General features: G+C 45.7%; 1 protein-coding gene across 1 annotated transcript in view; it reads right to left on the minus strand.

The window, feature by feature from the left end:
• DHX30 (DExH-box helicase 30) overlaps positions 1–3,627 on the minus strand; it is a 57,414-nt gene extending 53,787 nt beyond the window's left edge. The window contains exon 1 of the mRNA XM_040355328.1: positions 3,552–3,627. Coding sequence (XP_040211262.1) covers positions 3,552–3,621 — 70 coding nt within the window. The 5' untranslated portion in view covers positions 3,622–3,627. The remainder of the gene's footprint in view (positions 1–3,551) is intronic.
• Between the last annotated feature and the right edge of the window lie 14,366 nt (positions 3,628–17,993).

A 17,993-nucleotide genomic window follows, 5' to 3' on the forward strand; every position in this document is an offset into this window, starting at 1 on the left:
TGTTCCAGAAACATGCTTGTAATCCAAAGCGCTTGTATATCAAAGCATTTTTTTTACAGTATAAAAGAGAAGAGAGGCGCCTCTAAGTGTAGCAATAAGTTGATAAATGTTGTCCCTTCATTAAATGTAACCATATTGCTACACTTAGAGGAGGCGCCTTTCTTCTCTTTTATACTCAGCTGTGACATGACGCTGCTCTTATATCAAGACATCGCTTGTATATCAAGGCAAAATTTATCAGAACATTTTTGCTTGTCTTGCAAAACGCTCTCAAACCAAGTTACTCTCAAACCAAGGTTTTACTGTATATATATGTTTGGGGGTTATAAATAATTGTAGAGAAAAAAAAAAAAAGCGCCAGAAAAGGCTTTGTATCTATTTACTCGGCGTGACTTCATCTTTTATTTTGGGTTATACAGTAAAACCTTGGTTTGAGAGTAACTTGGTTTGAGAGCGTTTTGCAAGAGAAGCAAAATTCTTTCATCAATGTTGCCTTGATATACAAGCGATGTCTTGATATAAGAGCAGCGTCACGTCACAACTGAGTGTAAAAGAGAAGAGAGGAGCCTCTAAGTGTAGCGATATGGTGACATTTAACCACTTAAGACCCGGACCTTTAGGCAGGTAAAGGACCCGGAGAGTTTTTGCGATTCGGCACTGCGTCGCTTTAACTGACGATTGCGCGGTCGTGCGACGTGGCTCCCAAACAAAATTGGCGTCCTTTTTTCCCCCCACAAATAGAGCTTTCTTTTGGTGGTATTTGATCACCTCTGCGGTTTTTATTTTTTGCGCTATAAAAAAAAATAGAGCGACAATTTTGAAAAAAAATAATATTTTTTACTTTTTGCTATAATAAATATCCCCCAAAAATATATAAAAAAAAAAAACATATTTTCCCCTCAGTTTAGGCCGATACGTATTCTTCTACCTATTTTTGGTAAAAAAAAAAAAAATCGCAATAAGCGTTTATCGGTTGGTTTGCGCAAAATTTATAGCGTTTACAAAATAGGGGATAGTTTTATTGCATTTTTTTTTTTTTTTTTTTACTACTAATGGCGGCGATCAGCGAATTTTTTCGTGACTGCGACATTATGGCGGACACTTCGGACAATTTTGACACATTTTTGGGACCATTGTCATTTTCACAGCAAAAAATGCATTTAAATTGCATTGTTTATTGTGAAAATGACAGTTGCAGTTTGGGAGTTAACCACAGGGGGCGCTGATGGGGTTATGTGTTCCCTGAAGTGTGTTTACAACTGTAGGGGGGTGTGGCTGTAGGTGTGAGGTCATCGATTGTGTTTCCCTATAAAAGGCATCACTCGATCGATGACGGCGCCACAGTGAAGAAGGGGGAAGGTGTGTTTACATACGGCTCTCCCCGTTCTTCAGCTCCGGCGACCGATCGCGGGACTCCAGCGGCGATTGGCTCCGCGGGTCCCGGGCGTTTTAATAGCGCTATGTTTAACGCTAAAAGGCTGTAAAAACGCTTCAGTGTAAAAGGGGTCTAATACAGCGTGCAGGGGTCAGGAGGAGGTAATGCACAGAGTGCGGGGGTCAGGAGGAAGTAAGGCACAGAGTGCGGGGGTCAGGAGGAAGTAATGCACAGAGTGCGGGGGTCAGGAGGAAGTAATGTACAGAGTGCGGGGGTCAGGAGGAGGTAATGCACAGAGTGCGGGGGTCAGGAGGAAGTAAGGCACAGAGTGCGGGGCTCAGGAGGAAGTAATGCACAGAGTGCAGGGGTCAGGAGGAAGTAATGCACAGAGTGCAGGGCTCAGGAGGAAGTAATGAACAAAGTGCGGGGCTCAGGAGGAAGTAATGCACAGAGTGCGGGGCTCAGGAGGAAGTAATGCACAGAGTGCGGGGCTCAGGAGGAAGTAAGGCACAGAGTGCGGGGGTCAGGAGGAAGTAAGGCACAGAGTGCGGGGGTCAGGAGGAAGTAATGCACAGAGTGCGGGGGTCAGGAGGAGGTAATGCACAGAGTGCGGGGATCAGGAGGAAGTAAGGCACAGAGTGCGGGGGTCAGGAAGAGGTAATGCACAGAGTGCGGGGGTCAGGAGGAGGTAATGCACAGAGTGCGGGGGTCAGGAGGAAGTAAGGCACAGAGTGCGGGGGTCAGGAAGAAGTAAGGCACAGAGTGCGGGGGTCAGGAGGAAGTAAGGCACAGAGTGCGGGGGTCAGGAGGAAGTAAGGCACAGAGTGCGGGGCTCAGGAGGAAGTAAGGCACAGAGTGCGGGGCTCAGGAGGAAGTAAGGCACAGAGTGCAGGGCTCAGGTGGAAGTAATGCACAGAGTGCAGGGATCAGGAGGAAGTAATGCACAGAGTGCGGGGATCAGGAGCGAGTAATGTACAGAGTGCGGGGCTCAGGAGGAAGTAAGGCACAGAGTGCGGGGCTCAGGAGGAAGTAATGCACAGAGTGCGGGGCTCAGGAGGAAGTAATGCACAGAGTGCGGGGCTCAGGAGCGAGTAATGCACAGAGTGCGGGGATCAGGAGCGAGTAATGTACAGAGTGCGGGGCTCAGGAGGAAGTAAGGCACAGAGTGCGGGGCTCAGGAGGAAGGAAGTAATGCACAGAGTGCAGGGGGTCAGGAGGAAGTAATGCACAGAGTGCAGGACTCAGGAGGAAGTAAGGCACAGAGTGCGTGGCTCAGGAGGAAGTAATGCACAGAGTGCGGGGCTCAGGAGGAAGTAATGCACAGAGTGCGGGGATCAGGAGCGAGTAATGTACAGAGTGCGGGGATCAGGAGGAAGTAATGCACAGAGTGCGGGGCTCAGGAGGAAGTAATGCACAGAGTGCAGGGATCAGGAGGAAGTAATGCACAGAGTGCGGGAATCAGGAGGAAGTAATGCACAGAGTGCGGGGCTCAGGAGAAAGTAATGCACAGAGTGCGGGGATCAGGAGGAAGTAAGGCACAGAGTGCAGGGCTCAGGAGGAAGTAAGGCACAGAGTGCAGGGCTCAGGAGGAAGTAATGCACAGAGTGCAGGGCTCAGGAGGAAGTAATGCACAGAGTGCAGGGCTCAGGAGGAATTAAGGCACAGAGTGCGGGGCTCAGGAGGAAGTAAGGCACAGAGTGCGGGGGTCAGGAGGAAGTAATGCACAGAGTGCGGGGCTCAGGAAGAAGTAAGGCACAGAGTGCGGGGCTCAGGAGGAAGTAAGGCACAGAGTGCGGGGCTCAGGAGGAAGTAAGGCACAGAGTGCAGGGCTCAGGAGGAAGTAAGGCACAGAGTGCGGGGCTCAGGAGGAAGTAAGGCACAGAGTGCGGGGGTCAGGAGGAAGTAAGGCACAGAGTGCGGGGCTCAGGAGGAAGTAAGGCACAGAGTGCGGGGCTCAGGAGCGAGTAATGTACAGAGTGCGGGGATCAGGAGCGAGTAATGTACAGAGTGCGGGGCTCAGGAGGAAGTAAGGCACAGAGTGCAGGGCTCAGGAGGAAGTAATGCACAGAGTATAGAGGTCAAAAGTCAGTACCCACAAAAAATGTCCCCCTACACCCAATACAACCCCTCCACCCCCCTATGAGAAAACCAAATCCCCTCCCTGAATTGTACTCACCGGACCAGGACATTGCATTGGATCTGCCGCTGCGTTTCCTGGACCCCGACGCCATGGGGGCCGCCCACATTTCTTCCTTCTATGTGAATATCAAACTGTAAGAAATCTGACAACACAAAGTCATAGGAAAGTCATGTGACCCTCGGGGGGCTCATCATGGACAGGTCAGTATGAGGAGGAGGTATAAGTGCAGGGGTAAGGAACACAGTATTCAGAGGTCAGTGGTAATGCAGAGTGCAGGGGTCAGTAGTAATGCAGAGTGCAGGGGTCAGTAGTAAGTGCTGTGGTGTTCAGTGATCTGTACTAATGCAGAGTGCAGGGGTCAGTAGTAATGAATAGTGCAGGGGTCAGTAGTAATGCAGAGTCTAGGGGTCAGTAGTAATGCAGAGTGCAGGGGTCAGTAGTAATGCAGAGTGCAGGGGTCAGTAGTAATGAATAGTGCAGGGGTCAGTAGTAATGCAGAGTGCAGGGGTCAGTAGTAATGCAGAGTGCAGGGGTCAGTAGTAATGCAGAGTGCAGGGGTCAGTAGTAATGAATAGTGCAGGGGTCAGTAGTAATGAATAGTGCAGGGGTCAGTAGTAATGAATAGTGCAGGGGTCAGTAGTAATGAATAGTGCAGGGGTCAGTAGTAATGAATAGTGCAGGGGTCAGTAGTAATGAATAGTGCAGGGGTCAGTAGTAATGAATAGTGCAGGGGTCAGTAGTAATGAATAGTGCAGGGGTCAGTAGTAATGCAGAGTCATGAAAGGATTAAGTACCTAGTTGATACCCAAAGCCACCAATACAGGAGACCCCGGCAAATAAAACTCCTAAAACGGGGCCGTGTATTCCTGTACCCCCCCCCCCCTATCCTGTAGTGGAATGATCCACACCTGTGAACAGATTACCATATATACTCTCTATATACCGTATATACTCTCTACACTCTCTATATACCGTATATACTCTATACACTCTCTATATACCGTATATACTCTATACACTCTCTATATACCGTATATACTCTATACACTCTCTATATACCGTATATACTCTATACACTCTCTATATACTCTATACACTCTCTATATACTCTATACACTCTCTATATACTCTATACACTCTCTATATACTCTATACACTCTCTATATACTCTATACACTCTATACACTCTCTATATACTCTATACCAGGGGTATTGAATTAAAATTCATGGAGGTCCGATAAGTAAAATTTTCTTCCAGCCGAGGTCCGCATCGCAGTTTCGTGCAATTACCCCAATTCTTTACATTGCAGCCCAGGGGTGCAGGCACGACACACCATTCGTTTGAATGGGCTGCTGCGCCTGTGTTTCTGCTGGGAAAAGGTCCTGGCATCTTTTTAAAAAGGCAGCCACAAGGAAACTGCATGATGCGTTTGTACCATGCAATTTCCATGTGCAGAAAATTGCACTTTGCATTTTAGTGCATTTAGGAGTCAATGGTACCCCTTTACGTTTTCTGTGCAGCACCTCATTTTGTGCGCAGCTGGTTGTCCGCTTCACATCTTCCCCACCACAGCCCTGTCCCCCTTCACATATCCCCCCACACAGTATTACCCCCTTCACATATCACCCCACACAGTATTACCCCCCTTCACATATCCCCCCACACAGTATTGCCCCATCACATATCCCCCCCACACAGTATATTACCCCATCACATATCCCCCACACAGTATTGCCCCATTACATATCACCCCACACAGTATTACCCCATCACATATCCCCCACACAGTATTGCCCCATTACATATCACCCCACACAGTATTACCCCATCACATATCTCCCAACACAGTATTGCCCCATCACATATCCCCCACACAGTATTGCTCCATTACATATCCCCCCACACAGTTTTGCCCCCTTTACATGACCCCATCACATATCCCCCACACAGTATTACCACATTACATATCCCCCCACACAGTTTTGCCCCCTTTACATGACCCCCATCACATATCCCCCACACATTATTGCCCCATAACATATCCCCCACACATTATTGCCCCCTTTACATGACCCCATCACAGATCCCCCCACACAGTATTGCCCCATCTAATATCCCCAAACACAGTATTGCCCCATCACATATCCCCCCACACAGTATTGCCCCATTACATATCCCCACACAGTATTGCCCCATCACATATCCCCCCACACAGTATTGCCCCATCACAGATCCCCCCACACAGTATTGCCCCATCACAGATCCCCCCACACAGTATTGCCCCATTACATATCCCCCCACACAGTATTGCCCCATTACATATCACCCCACACAGTATTGCCCCATCACATATCCCCCCACACAGTATTGCCCCATTACATATCCCCCACACAGTATTGCCCCATCACATATCCCCCCACACAGTATTGCCCCATTACATATCCCCCCACACAGTATTGCCCCATTACATATCCCCCCACACAGTATTGCCCCCTTTACATGACCTCATCACATATCCCACCACACAGTATTGCCCCATCACATATCCCCCACACAGTATTGCCCCCTTTACATGACCCCATCACATATCTCACCACACAGTATTGCCCCATCACATATCCCCCCCCCACAGTATTTCCCCTTTACATGACCCCCATCACAGATCCCCCCCCATACAGTATTGCCCCTTTACATGACCCCCATCACAGATCCCCCCCCCCCATACAGTATTGCCCCATCACATATTCCCCCCCTCCACACACAATATTGCCCCATCACATAATTCCCCCCACACAGTACTGCCCCCTTTACATGATGCCCCCTTTACATGACCCCCCCTTCACACACACAGCACTGCCCCCGCTCCCCATCCTTATCATTTTCATACATTTTCCTCCCTTCCCTCTCCACTTCTACCTTTCACAGAGCGCGGGGCGGGAGGCGGGACAGTCGTGGACTGAAGGCGCGGGAGCTGTCGGGTTGACTTTTCGGCGAACTGGTGATTGGCTGCTAGGACCGCCTCCTAGCAGCCAATCACCTCCCATCTAACACGACAGGCAGCTACCTCTCTGGTCCCGCCTCCCGCTGTTCGCTCCTCTGCTAATAATAGCGGAGGAGGCTGGGGACCAAAGCGGCGACTAAATGGCGCGATCGCCGCGGTCCGGAAAGAGCAGCAGCTCGGGCCGGACGCGGACCGCGGGCCGCCATTTAGTGATGCCTGCTCTATACACTCTCTATATACTCTATACACTCTCTATATACCGTATATACTCTCTATATACTCTATACACTCTCTATATACTCTATACACTCTCTATACACTCTCTATATACCGTATATACTCTCTATATACTCTATACACTCTCTATATACCGTATATACTCTATACACTCTCTATATACTCTATACACTCTCTATATACCGTATATACTCTATACACTCTCTATATACCGTATATACTCTATATACACTCTCTATATACTCTATACACTCTCTATATACTCTATACACTCTCTATATACCGTATATACTCTCTATATACTCTATACACTCTCTATATACTCTATACACTCTCTATATACTCTATACCAGCCGTCACTAAATGGCGGCCCGCGGTCCGAGTCCGGCCCGAGTGATGCTTCTGCCCGGACCGCAATGCCGCCAGTATAATTTTACTGTCAGCGTTGGTTTGCTGGGGCCGCGGGTTTCCCCAGCAACCAGTGACGCTGTGAGCGCACCGCAGGTCTCGGAGTTGACCAGCTTGCACTCACGGACCGTGAGTAGGGGCTTGACGTCACATGCGCGCCCTGCCCCCTTGCTACTCGCGGTCCCGGGCTCCTTATCTCGCAGCATTGCATTCAAGGTATGTGACATGTTTCTTAGTGATCACTGCTGGTCATATGTTTAAAGGTCACGCTATTGGGCACCTTTTTTATGTTAAGGGGCACTCTGATGGACGAATTTTATTTTAAGGGGCACTCTGATGGGTATATTTTTAATCTGCACACTGATGGGCATATTTTGTTAAGGGGCACACTGATGGACACATTTTGTTGTGCCCATCAGAGTGCCCCTTAACATAAAATATGCCCATCTGTGTACACATTAAAAATATACCCATCAGCGTGCCCCTTAAAATAAAATGTGTCCATCAGAGTTCCCATTAACATAAAAGGTGCCCATCAGCCTGACCCTTATTTTATGTTAAGGGACATTGCTGATGGGGACATTTTTTGTTAAGGGGCACTCTGATGGGCATATTTTATTTTAAGAGCAACACTGATGGGCACATTTTGTATTAAAGGGCACTCTAAATGGCCGATTTTATGTTAAGGGCCATGTTTTGTTGTGCCCATCAGAGTGCCCCTTAATATAAATTTTTCCCCTTTCAGGGTGTCCCTTAACATAAAATGTGCCCATGAGAGTGTCCCTCAATATAAAATGTGCCCATGGGCACATTTTATGTCAAGGGGCATGCTGTTGGACATATTTTATGTTAAGGGGCACTCTCATGGGCAAATTTTATGTTAAGGGGCACTCTGATGGGCAAATTTTATGTTAAGGGACACGTTCTGTTGTGCCCAGCAGAGTGCCCCTTAATATAAAATGTGCCCATAAGGGTGCCCCTTAACATAAAATTTGCCCATCAGAGTGTCCCTTAACATAAAATGTGCCCATCAGCGTGACCCTTATTTTATGTTAAGGGGCATGCTGATGGGCACATTTTATGTTAAGGGGGACTCTGATGGGGACACCTGATGTAAAGGAGCGCTGTGATGGGGACCCCTGATGTAAAGGGGCGCTGTCATGGGGACACCTGATTTAAAGGGGTGCTGTGATAGGGACACCTGTTGTAAAGGGGCACTGTAATGGGAACACCTGATTTAAAGGGGCGCTGTGATAGGGACACCTGTTGTAAAGGGGCACTGTAATGGGAACACCTGATTTAAAGGGGCGCTGTGATAGGGACACCTGTTGTAAAGGGGCACTGTAATGGGAACACCTGATTTAAAGGGGCGCTGTGATAGGGACACCTGTTGTAAAGGGGCGCTGTGATAGCGACACCTGTTGTAAAGGGGTGCTGTGATAGCGACACCTGATGTAAAGATCCACTGTGATGGGGACAAATTGGGACTTGAGATTCGGACCTCGGCCCAAAGAAAATTTTAGTGACCGGACCTCCTTGAATTTTAATTCAAGACCCCTGCTCTATACACTCTCTATATACTCTATACACTCTCTATATACTCTATACACTCTCTATATACTCTATATACTCTCTATATACTCTATACACTCTCTATATACTCTATACACTCTCTATATACCGTATATACTCTCTATATACTCTATACACTCTCTATATACTCTATACACTCTCTATATACCGTATATACTCTCTATATACTCTATACACTCTCTATATACCGTATATACTCTATACACTCTCTATATACTCTATATACTCTCTATATACCGTATATACTCTCTATATACTCTATACACTCTCTATATACTCTATACACTCTCTATATACTCTATATACTCTCTATATACCGTATATACTCTCTATATACTCTATATACTCTATACACTCTCTATATACTCTATACACTCTCTATACACTCTCTATATACCATATATACTCTATACACTCTCTATATACTCTATATACTCTATGCACTCTCTATATACCGTATATACTCGAGTATAAGCCGAGTTTTTCAGCACATTGTTTTGTGCTGAAAATGCCCCCCTTGGCTTGTACTCGAGTCACCTTTTTGTGGCTGATCTCCCAGAATTTGGGGACCCGGTACCGGCCGGCCGTAGGTCTCCTGGACCCCAAACTTGGCACACATGTATCCCCACTCTCCCTCTACAAGTGTGCAAAGTTTGTTGTCTGGGGGACCAACGGCCGGGGGGGCGTCAATTTTTCAAAGCCGGGCACCCCTTCCATAGACTCCCATGTTAAACAGTTATTTCTCCGGTAAATTTGGGGACCCGGTACCGGCCGGCCGTAGGTTCTCTGGACCCGGAACTTGGCACACATATAGCCCCATTTCTTCTCTACAAGTGTGCAAAGTTTGTTGTCTGGGGAACCAACGACTGGGGAGCACCGATTTTTTCCAATTCGGGCACCCCTTCCATAGACTCCCATGTTAAACGTCAGTCTAGTCATGGACACAGTGAGGCATGGGCACAGTGAGGCATGGGACACAGTGAGGCATGGGACACAGTGAGGCATGGGACACAGTGAGGCATGGGACACAGTGAGGCATGGGACACAGTGAGGCATGGGACACAGTGAGGCATGGGACACAGTGAGGCATGGGACACAGTGAGGCATGGGCACAGTAAGGCATGGACACAGTAAGGCATGGACACAGTGAGGCATGGGCACAGTGAGGCATGGGCACAGTGAGGCATGGGCAGTTGGGCACAGTGAGGTATGCAGATGGACACCCTAGGCTTATACTCGAGTCAATACGTTTTCCCAGTTTTTTGTGGTAAAATTAGGTGCCTCGGCTTATACTCGAGTATATACGGTAATCAGTACCCGTACCACCACCCGGGTCACCAGCCGGGCAGTCAGTGGGGCATGGGCACAGTGAGGCATGGGCACAGTGGCTGGACAGGAACAAAGTGGAAAACAAAAAATCACATCAATGTGTAACGGCAATTTGATTGTCCAAAAAAAATGGGAGCCGCCCTCTGGCTAGCAGGTGTGTGTGTCCTCCGATGTAATTGGACCCAGCTGCTCTCGTCTTGGTATTGAAGTGCAGGGAGAGTTCCGGACACCAATGCCGCAATGTACACACCAACGGATTTTCCGATGAAGAAAATATTTTACAAAAGTGTTTAAAGCGCAAAAAATAAAAACCGCAGAGGGGATCAAATACCACCAAAAGAAAGCTCTATCTGTGGGGAAAAAAAGGACGTCAGTTTTGTTTGGGAGCCACGTCGCACGACCGCGCAATTGTCAGTTAAAGTGACGCAGTGCCGAATCGCAAAAAGTGATTGTAGACTTTTGCGCAAACCAAATTAATATGCGCTTATTGCGATTTTTTTTTTTTTAACAAAAATATGTAGCAGAATATAAATTGGCCTAAATTGATGAAGATATTCGATTTTTTTTTACATTTTTTTATTGGGTGCGTTTATAGCAATTTATTTAAAAAAAAAAAATATATATTATTAATTTAATTTATTTATTCAGTGACACATCGTGTCACTGAATAAATAAATTAAATTAATAATACGTTTATTTATTTTTTAAATAAATTGCTATAAACGCACCCAATAAAAAAAAAAATTAGCACAGTGATCACAGTCCAGGGGACGCCGTCCCAGCGATTGAGCGCCGCGCTGTAGATGTCGCGGGCGCAAACTGGTTAATAGTAAAAATATAATATAATATAATATATATATATATATATATAAAGAATTTCCATAAAAATATTACAAAGTTTGTAGACTTTTGCGCAAGCCAAATTAATATACGCTTATTGCGTTTTTATCTTTTCTCAGCTCGCCACCCCGCGCTGTAGTCTCAGTGACTCGGTGATCACAGCGCGCGTCGGGCGTGTGTACGAACGGGAGGACATCCAGGGACACCCTCCCGGCAATTGAGCGCCACGCTGTAGATGTCTTTCGACTACAGCGCGGGCGCAAACTGGTTAATAGTTAAAAAGAAAAAAATATATATATATATTTTTTTTTTCCTTTTTTACTTATTAACCAGTCCTCCCCTTTGCGCGCACTGTGATCATCGTGTCACTGAATTAATAAATTGAATTAATAATAATTGTATTTATTTTTTTAATAAATTGCTATAAACGCACCCAATAAAAAACATGTAAAAAAATCGAATTTCTTCATCAATTTAGGCCAATGTGTAATCTGCTACATATTTTTGGTAAAAAAAAAAATATATATATATATATATATATATAAAAAAAATTACATAAAAATATTCCATAGTTTGTAGACTTTTGCGCAAACCAAATTAATATACGCTTATTGCGATTTTTTTTTGTTTGTTGTACTAAAAATATGTAGCAGAATACATATTTTTGGTAAAAAAAAAAAAAAAGTAGCAGAATACATATTTTTGGTTAAAAAAAAAAAAAAGTAGCAGAATACATATTTTTGGTAAAAAAAAAATTAAAAATAGCAGAATATATATTGGCCTAAATTGATGAAGAAATTCGTTTTTTTTTTTTTTATTGGGTGCATTTATAGCAATTTATTTAAAAAATAAATAAAATAATTATTAATTAAATGTATTATTTCAGTGACACGATGATCACAGTGCACGCAAAGGGGAGGACGTCCAGGGACCCCCTCCCGGCAATTGAGCGCCGCGCTGTAGATGTCTTTCGACTACAGCGTGGGCGCGAACTGGTTAATAGTAAAAAAGAAAAAAAAAATTATATATATATATATATATATAGAGAAATATTAAAAAAAAAATTACATAAAAATATTCCATAGTTTGTAGACTTTTGCGCAAACCAAATTAATATACGCTTATTGCGTTTTTTTTTTTTTTTTACTAAAAAAATGTAGGAGAATACATATTTTGGTAAAAAAATAAAAAAGTAGCAGAATACATATTTTGGTAAAAAATAAATAAAAATAAATGTTTTTTGGTTAAAAAAAAAATTTGCAGAATATATATTGGCCTAAATTGATGAAGAAATTCGATATTTTTTTTTTATTGGGTGCGTTTATAGCAATTTTTTTCAAAGTTTTTTTTTTTTTTATTATTAAATTTAATTTATTAATTATAGCGCAAAAAAAAAAAAACGCAGAGGTGATCAAATAAAATACCACCAAAATAAATCTCTATTTGTGGGGGGGACACGTCAATTTTATTTTTTGTACAGCGCCCAGTTAAAGCGACGCAGCGCGGTATTGCAAAAAAATTGCCTGGCCAGGAAAGTTGAAAGTTGAAAAACAACAAACATTTGGTTTTGCGCAGAGCAGCCCCCCACATCCTCCTCTTCTCGGGTCCCTGTGTCGGCGCATCAAGCCCCTCCCTCTCGCCGCCGCGGCAAGCGGCTTACTATGGGAGCCCCACCCCCGCTGTCTGTGTCCAATCAGAATAAAATGCATTAAAAAAAACAAAAAACTTTCTGCCTTTTGAAGCCCCCTTTTCCCTCTTTCTTGGGGGGCGCAGAGGGGGAATGTGACACAATGTGACTTTATATAAAGTTGGGTGAATTGCAGAGAAATGACTTACCTCCTTCCAGTCTACAGACACCACTGAGGTCACGTGGGAGAAACAAGGAGGAGCCAGCTGGGACTGAACTAACTAGAAGGGTGGGGGGGGGGGCCGAGGGAGAAACCAAATGACACAAGTATAGAAGTTGTAGTTTCCCTGAACCGCCACTAGATGTCAGTGTAACTCTGAACAGTGAAAACCCCAAAGAGGCAAAAACCTTTTGTTTTCACTTTGGAAAGAATAAAGGAGGGTTACATCCCCTGTCAGGTTTATTTCCACCATCTGTAACCCCATTGGGGGAGATTTATCGTCACTTCCTGTCCCCATCGCCAGACAGGAAGTGAGAGGAAATCTCTGCAAATTAATTGAATCCCTTGTGTCCCCATTGGGGGAGATTTATCGTCACTTCCTGTCCCCATCGCCAAACAGGAAGTGAGTGGAAATCTCTGCACATTAAAGGAATCCCTTGTGTCCCCATTGGGAGAGATTTATCGTCACTTCCTGTCCCCATCGCCAGACAGGAAGTGAGAGGAAATCTCTGCACATTAAAGGAATCCCTTGTGACCCCATTGGTGGTGATTTATCGTCACTTCCTGTCCCCATCGGCAGACAGGAAGTCTCTGCAAATTAAAGGAATCCCTTGTGACCCCATTGGTGGAGATTTATCGTCACTTCCTGTCCCCATCGCCAAACAGGAAGTGAGAGGAAATCTCTGCACATTAAAGGAATCCCTTGTGTCCCCATTGGGAGAGATTTATCGTCACTTCCTGTCCCCATCGGCAGACAGGAAGTCTCTGAAAATTAAAGGAATCCCTAGTGTCTCCATTGGGAGAGATTTATCGTCACTTCCTGTCCCCATCGCCAGACAGGAAGTGAGAGGAAATCTCTGCAAAGTAAAGGAATCCCTTGTGTCCCCATTGGGGGAGATTTATCGTCACTTCCTGTCCCCATCACCAGACAGGAAGAGAGAGGAAATCTCTGCACATTAAAGGAATCCCTTGTGTCCCCATTGGGGGAGATTTATCGTCACTTCCTGTCCCCATCGCCAGACAGGAAGTGAGAGGAAATCTCTGCAAATTAAAGGAATCCCTTGTGTCCCCATTGGGGGAGATTTATCGTCACTTCCTGTCCCCATCACCAGACAGGAAATCTCTGCAAATGAAAGGAATCCCTTGTGTCCCCATTTGGGGGAGATTTACCGTCACTTCCTGTTCCCCTTGCCAGACAGGAAGTGAGAGGAAATCTCTGCAAATTAAAGGAATCCCTTGTGTCTCCATTGGGGGAGATATATTGTCACTTCCTGTCCCCATCGCCAGACAGGAAATCTCTGCAAATTAAAGGAATCCCGTGTGTCTCCATTGGGGGAGATTTATCGTCACTTCCTGTCCCCATCGCCAGACAGGAAGTGAGAGGAAATCTCTGCACATTAAAGGAATCCCTTGTGTCCCCATTTGGGGGAGATTTACCGTCACTTCCTGTTCCCCTTGCCAGACAGGAAGTGAGAGGAAATCTCTGCAAATTAAAGGAATCCCTTGTGTCTCCATTGGGGGAGATTTATCGTCATTTCTTGTCCCCATCGCCAGACAGGAAGTGAGAGGAAATCTCTGCAAATTAAAGGAATCCCTTGTGTCCCCATTGGGGGAGATTTATCGTCACTTCCTGTCCCCATCGCCAGACAGGAAGTGAGAGGAAATCTCTGCACATTAAAGGAATCCCTTGTGTCCCCATTGGGGGAGATTTATCGTCACTTCCTGTCCCCATCGCCAGACAGGAAGTGAGAGGAAATCTCTGCACATTAAAGGAATCCCTTGTGTCCCCATTGGTGGAGATATATCGTCACTTCCTGTCCCCATCGCCAGACAGGAAGTCTCTGCAAATTAAAGGAATCCCTTGTGTCCCCATTGGGGGAGATTTATGGTCACTTCCTGTCCCCTTCGCCAAACAGGAAGTGAGAGGAAATCTCTGCACATTAAAGGAATCCCTTGTGTCCCCATTGGGGGAGATTTATCGTCACTTCCTGTCCCCATCGCCAGACAGGAAGTCTCTGCAAATGAAAGGAATCCCTTGTGTCCCCATTGGGGGAGATTTATCGTCGCTTCCTGTCCCCATCGCCAAACAGGAAGTGAGAGGAAATCTCTGCACATTAAAGGAATCCCTTGTGTCCCCATTGGGGGAGATTTATCGTTACTTCCTGTCCCCTTCGCCAGACAGGAAGTGAGAGGAAATCTCTGCAAATTAAAGGAATCCCTTGTGTCCCCATTGGGGGAGATTTATCGTCACTTCCTGTCCCCTTCGCCAGACAGGAAGTGAGAGGAAATCTCTGCAAATTAAAGGAATCCCGTGTGTCCCCATTGGGGGAGATTTATCGTCACTTCCTGTCCCCATCGCCAGACAGGAAATCTCTGCAAATTAAAGGAATCCCGTGTGTCTCCATTGGGGGAGATTTATCGTCACTTCCTGTCCCCATCGCCAGACAGGAAGTGAGAGGAAATCTCTGCACATTAAAGGAATCCCTTGTGTCCCCATTTGGGGGAGATTTACCGTCACTTCCTGTTCCCCTTGCCAGACAGGAAGTGAGAGGAAATCTCTGCAAATTAAAGGAATCCCTTGTGTCTCCATTGGGGGAGATTTATCGTCATTTCTTGTCCCCATCGCCAGACAGGAAGTGAGAGGAAATCTCTGCAAATTAAAGGAATCCCTTGTGTCCCCATTGGGGGAGATTTATCGTCACTTCCTGTCCCCATCGCCAGACAGGAAGTGAGAGGAAATCTCTGCACATTAAAGGAATCCCTTGTGTCCCCATTGGGGGAGATTTATCGTCACTTCCTGTCCCCATCGCCAGACAGGAAGTGAGAGGAAATCTCTGCACATTAAAGGAATCCCTTGTGTCCCCATTGGTGGAGATATATCGTCACTTCCTGTCCCCATCGCCAGACAGGAAGTCTCTGCAAATTAAAGGAATCCCTTGTGTCCCCATTGGGGGAGATTTATGGTCACTTCCTGTCCCCTTCGCCAAACAGGAAGTGAGAGGAAATCTCTGCACATTAAAGGAATCCCTTGTGTCCCCATTGGGGGAGATTTATCGTCACTTCCTGTCCCCATCGCCAGACAGGAAGTCTCTGCAAATGAAAGGAATCCCTTGTGTCCCCATTGGGGGAGATTTATCGTCGCTTCCTGTCCCCATCGCCAAACAGGAAGTGAGAGGAAATCTCTGCACATTAAAGGAATCCCTTGTGTCCCCATTGGGGGAGATTTATCGTTACTTCCTGTCCCCTTCGCCAGACAGGAAGTGAGAGGAAATCTCTGCAAATTAAAGGAATCCCTTGTGTCCCCATTGGGGGAGATTTATCGTCACTTCCTGTCCCCTTCGCCAGACAGGAAGTGAGAGGAAATCTCTGCAAATTAAAGGAATCCCGTGTGTCCCCATTGGGGGAGATTTATCGTCACTTCCTGTCCCCATCGCCAGACAGGAAGTCTCTGCAAATTAAAGGAATCCCGTGTGTCTCCATTGGGGGAGATTTATCGTCACTTCCTGTCCCCATCGCCAGACAGGAAGTGAGAGGAAATCTCTGCACATTAAAGGAATCCCTTGTGTCCCCATTGGGGGAGATATATCGTCACTTCCTGTCCCCATCCCCAGACAGGAAGTCTCTGCAAATTAAAGGAATCCCTTGTGTCCCCATTGGGGGAGATTTATCATCACTTCCTGTCCCCATCGCCAAACAGGAAGTGAGAGGAAATCTCTGCACATTAAAGGAATTCCTTGTGTCCCCATTGATGGAGATTTATCGTCACTTCCTGTTCCCGTCGCCAGACAGGAAGTCTGTGCAAATTAAAGGAATCCCTTGTGTCCCCATTGGGAGAGATTTATCGTCACTTCCTGTCCCCATCACCAAACAGGAAGTGAGAGGAAATCTCTGCACATTAAAGGAATCCCTTGTGTCCCCATTGGGGGAGATTTATCGTCACTTCCTGTCCCCATAGCCAGACAGGAAGTGAGAGGAAATCTCTGCAAATTAAAGGAATCCATTGTGTCCCCATTGGGGGAGATTTATCGTCACTTCCTGTCCCCATCGCCAGACAGGAAGTGAGAGGAAATCTCTGCAAATTAAAGGAATCCCTTGTGTCCCCATTGGGGGAGATTTATCGTCACTTCCTGTCCCCATCGCCAGACAGGAAGTAAAAGAAAATCTCTGCACATTAAAGGAATCCCTTGTGTCCCCATTGGGGGAGATTTATCGTCACTTCCTGTCCCCATCGCTCTTCAGGTAACCCCAAATTGCTCTGAGGATACTAGGTGAGGATCCTTCTATTGCTCAGGTAACCCATAGTGCTCTAAGGATTCTAGGTCAGGATCCTTTTGATCCTCAGGTAACCTGTAGTGCTCTGGGGATCCTTCTGCTCCAGTCTTCAGGTAACCTGTAGTGCTCTGAGGGTCCTAGGTGAGGATCCTTCTGCTCTTAAGGTAACTCATAGTGCTCTGAGGATCCTAGGTCATGTGTAAATATTTAATTTTTTTATAGTATATTTATTAATTTCTTATTATTTTATGTTAATTTATAACACATCAGTTCACACACTTATAATAAGAACTAATTTCATTCTCAGGTAACTCATAGTGCTCTGAGGATCCTAGGTGAGGTCCTTCTACTCCTCAGGTAACTCATAGTGCTCTGAGGATCCTAGGTGAGGTCCTTCTGCTCTTCAGGTAACTCATAGTGCTCTAAGAATCCTAGGTGAGGTCCTTCTGCTCCTCAGGTAACTCATAGGGCTCTGAGGATCCTAGGTGAGGTTCCTTCTGCTCCTCATGTAACTCATAGGGCTCCGAGGATCCTAAGTGAGGATCCTTCTGCAACTCATAGTGCTCTGAGGATCCTAGGCGAGGATCCTTCTGCTCTTCAGGTAACTCATAGTGCTCTAAGAATCCTAGGCGAGGATCCTTCTGCTCTTCAGGTAACTCATAGTGCTCTAAGAATCCTAGGCGAGGATCCTTCTGCTCTTCAGGTAACTCATAGTGCTCTGAGGATCCTAGGTCATGTGTAAATATTAAAAAAAATTTATAGTATATTTATTAATTTCTTATTATTTTATGTTAATTTATAACACATCAGTTCACAAACTTATAATAAAAAACTAATTTCATTTTCAGGTAACCCATAGTGCTCTGAGGATCCTTCTGCTCTTCAGTTAACCCATAGTGCTTTAAGGATTCTAGGTGAAGATCCTTTTGATCCTCAGGTAACCCCTAGTG

This window comes from Rana temporaria, chromosome 5, assembly GCF_905171775.1.
Source record: "Rana temporaria chromosome 5, aRanTem1.1, whole genome shotgun sequence".
Classification (NCBI taxonomy): Eukaryota; Metazoa; Chordata; class Amphibia; order Anura; family Ranidae; genus Rana; species Rana temporaria.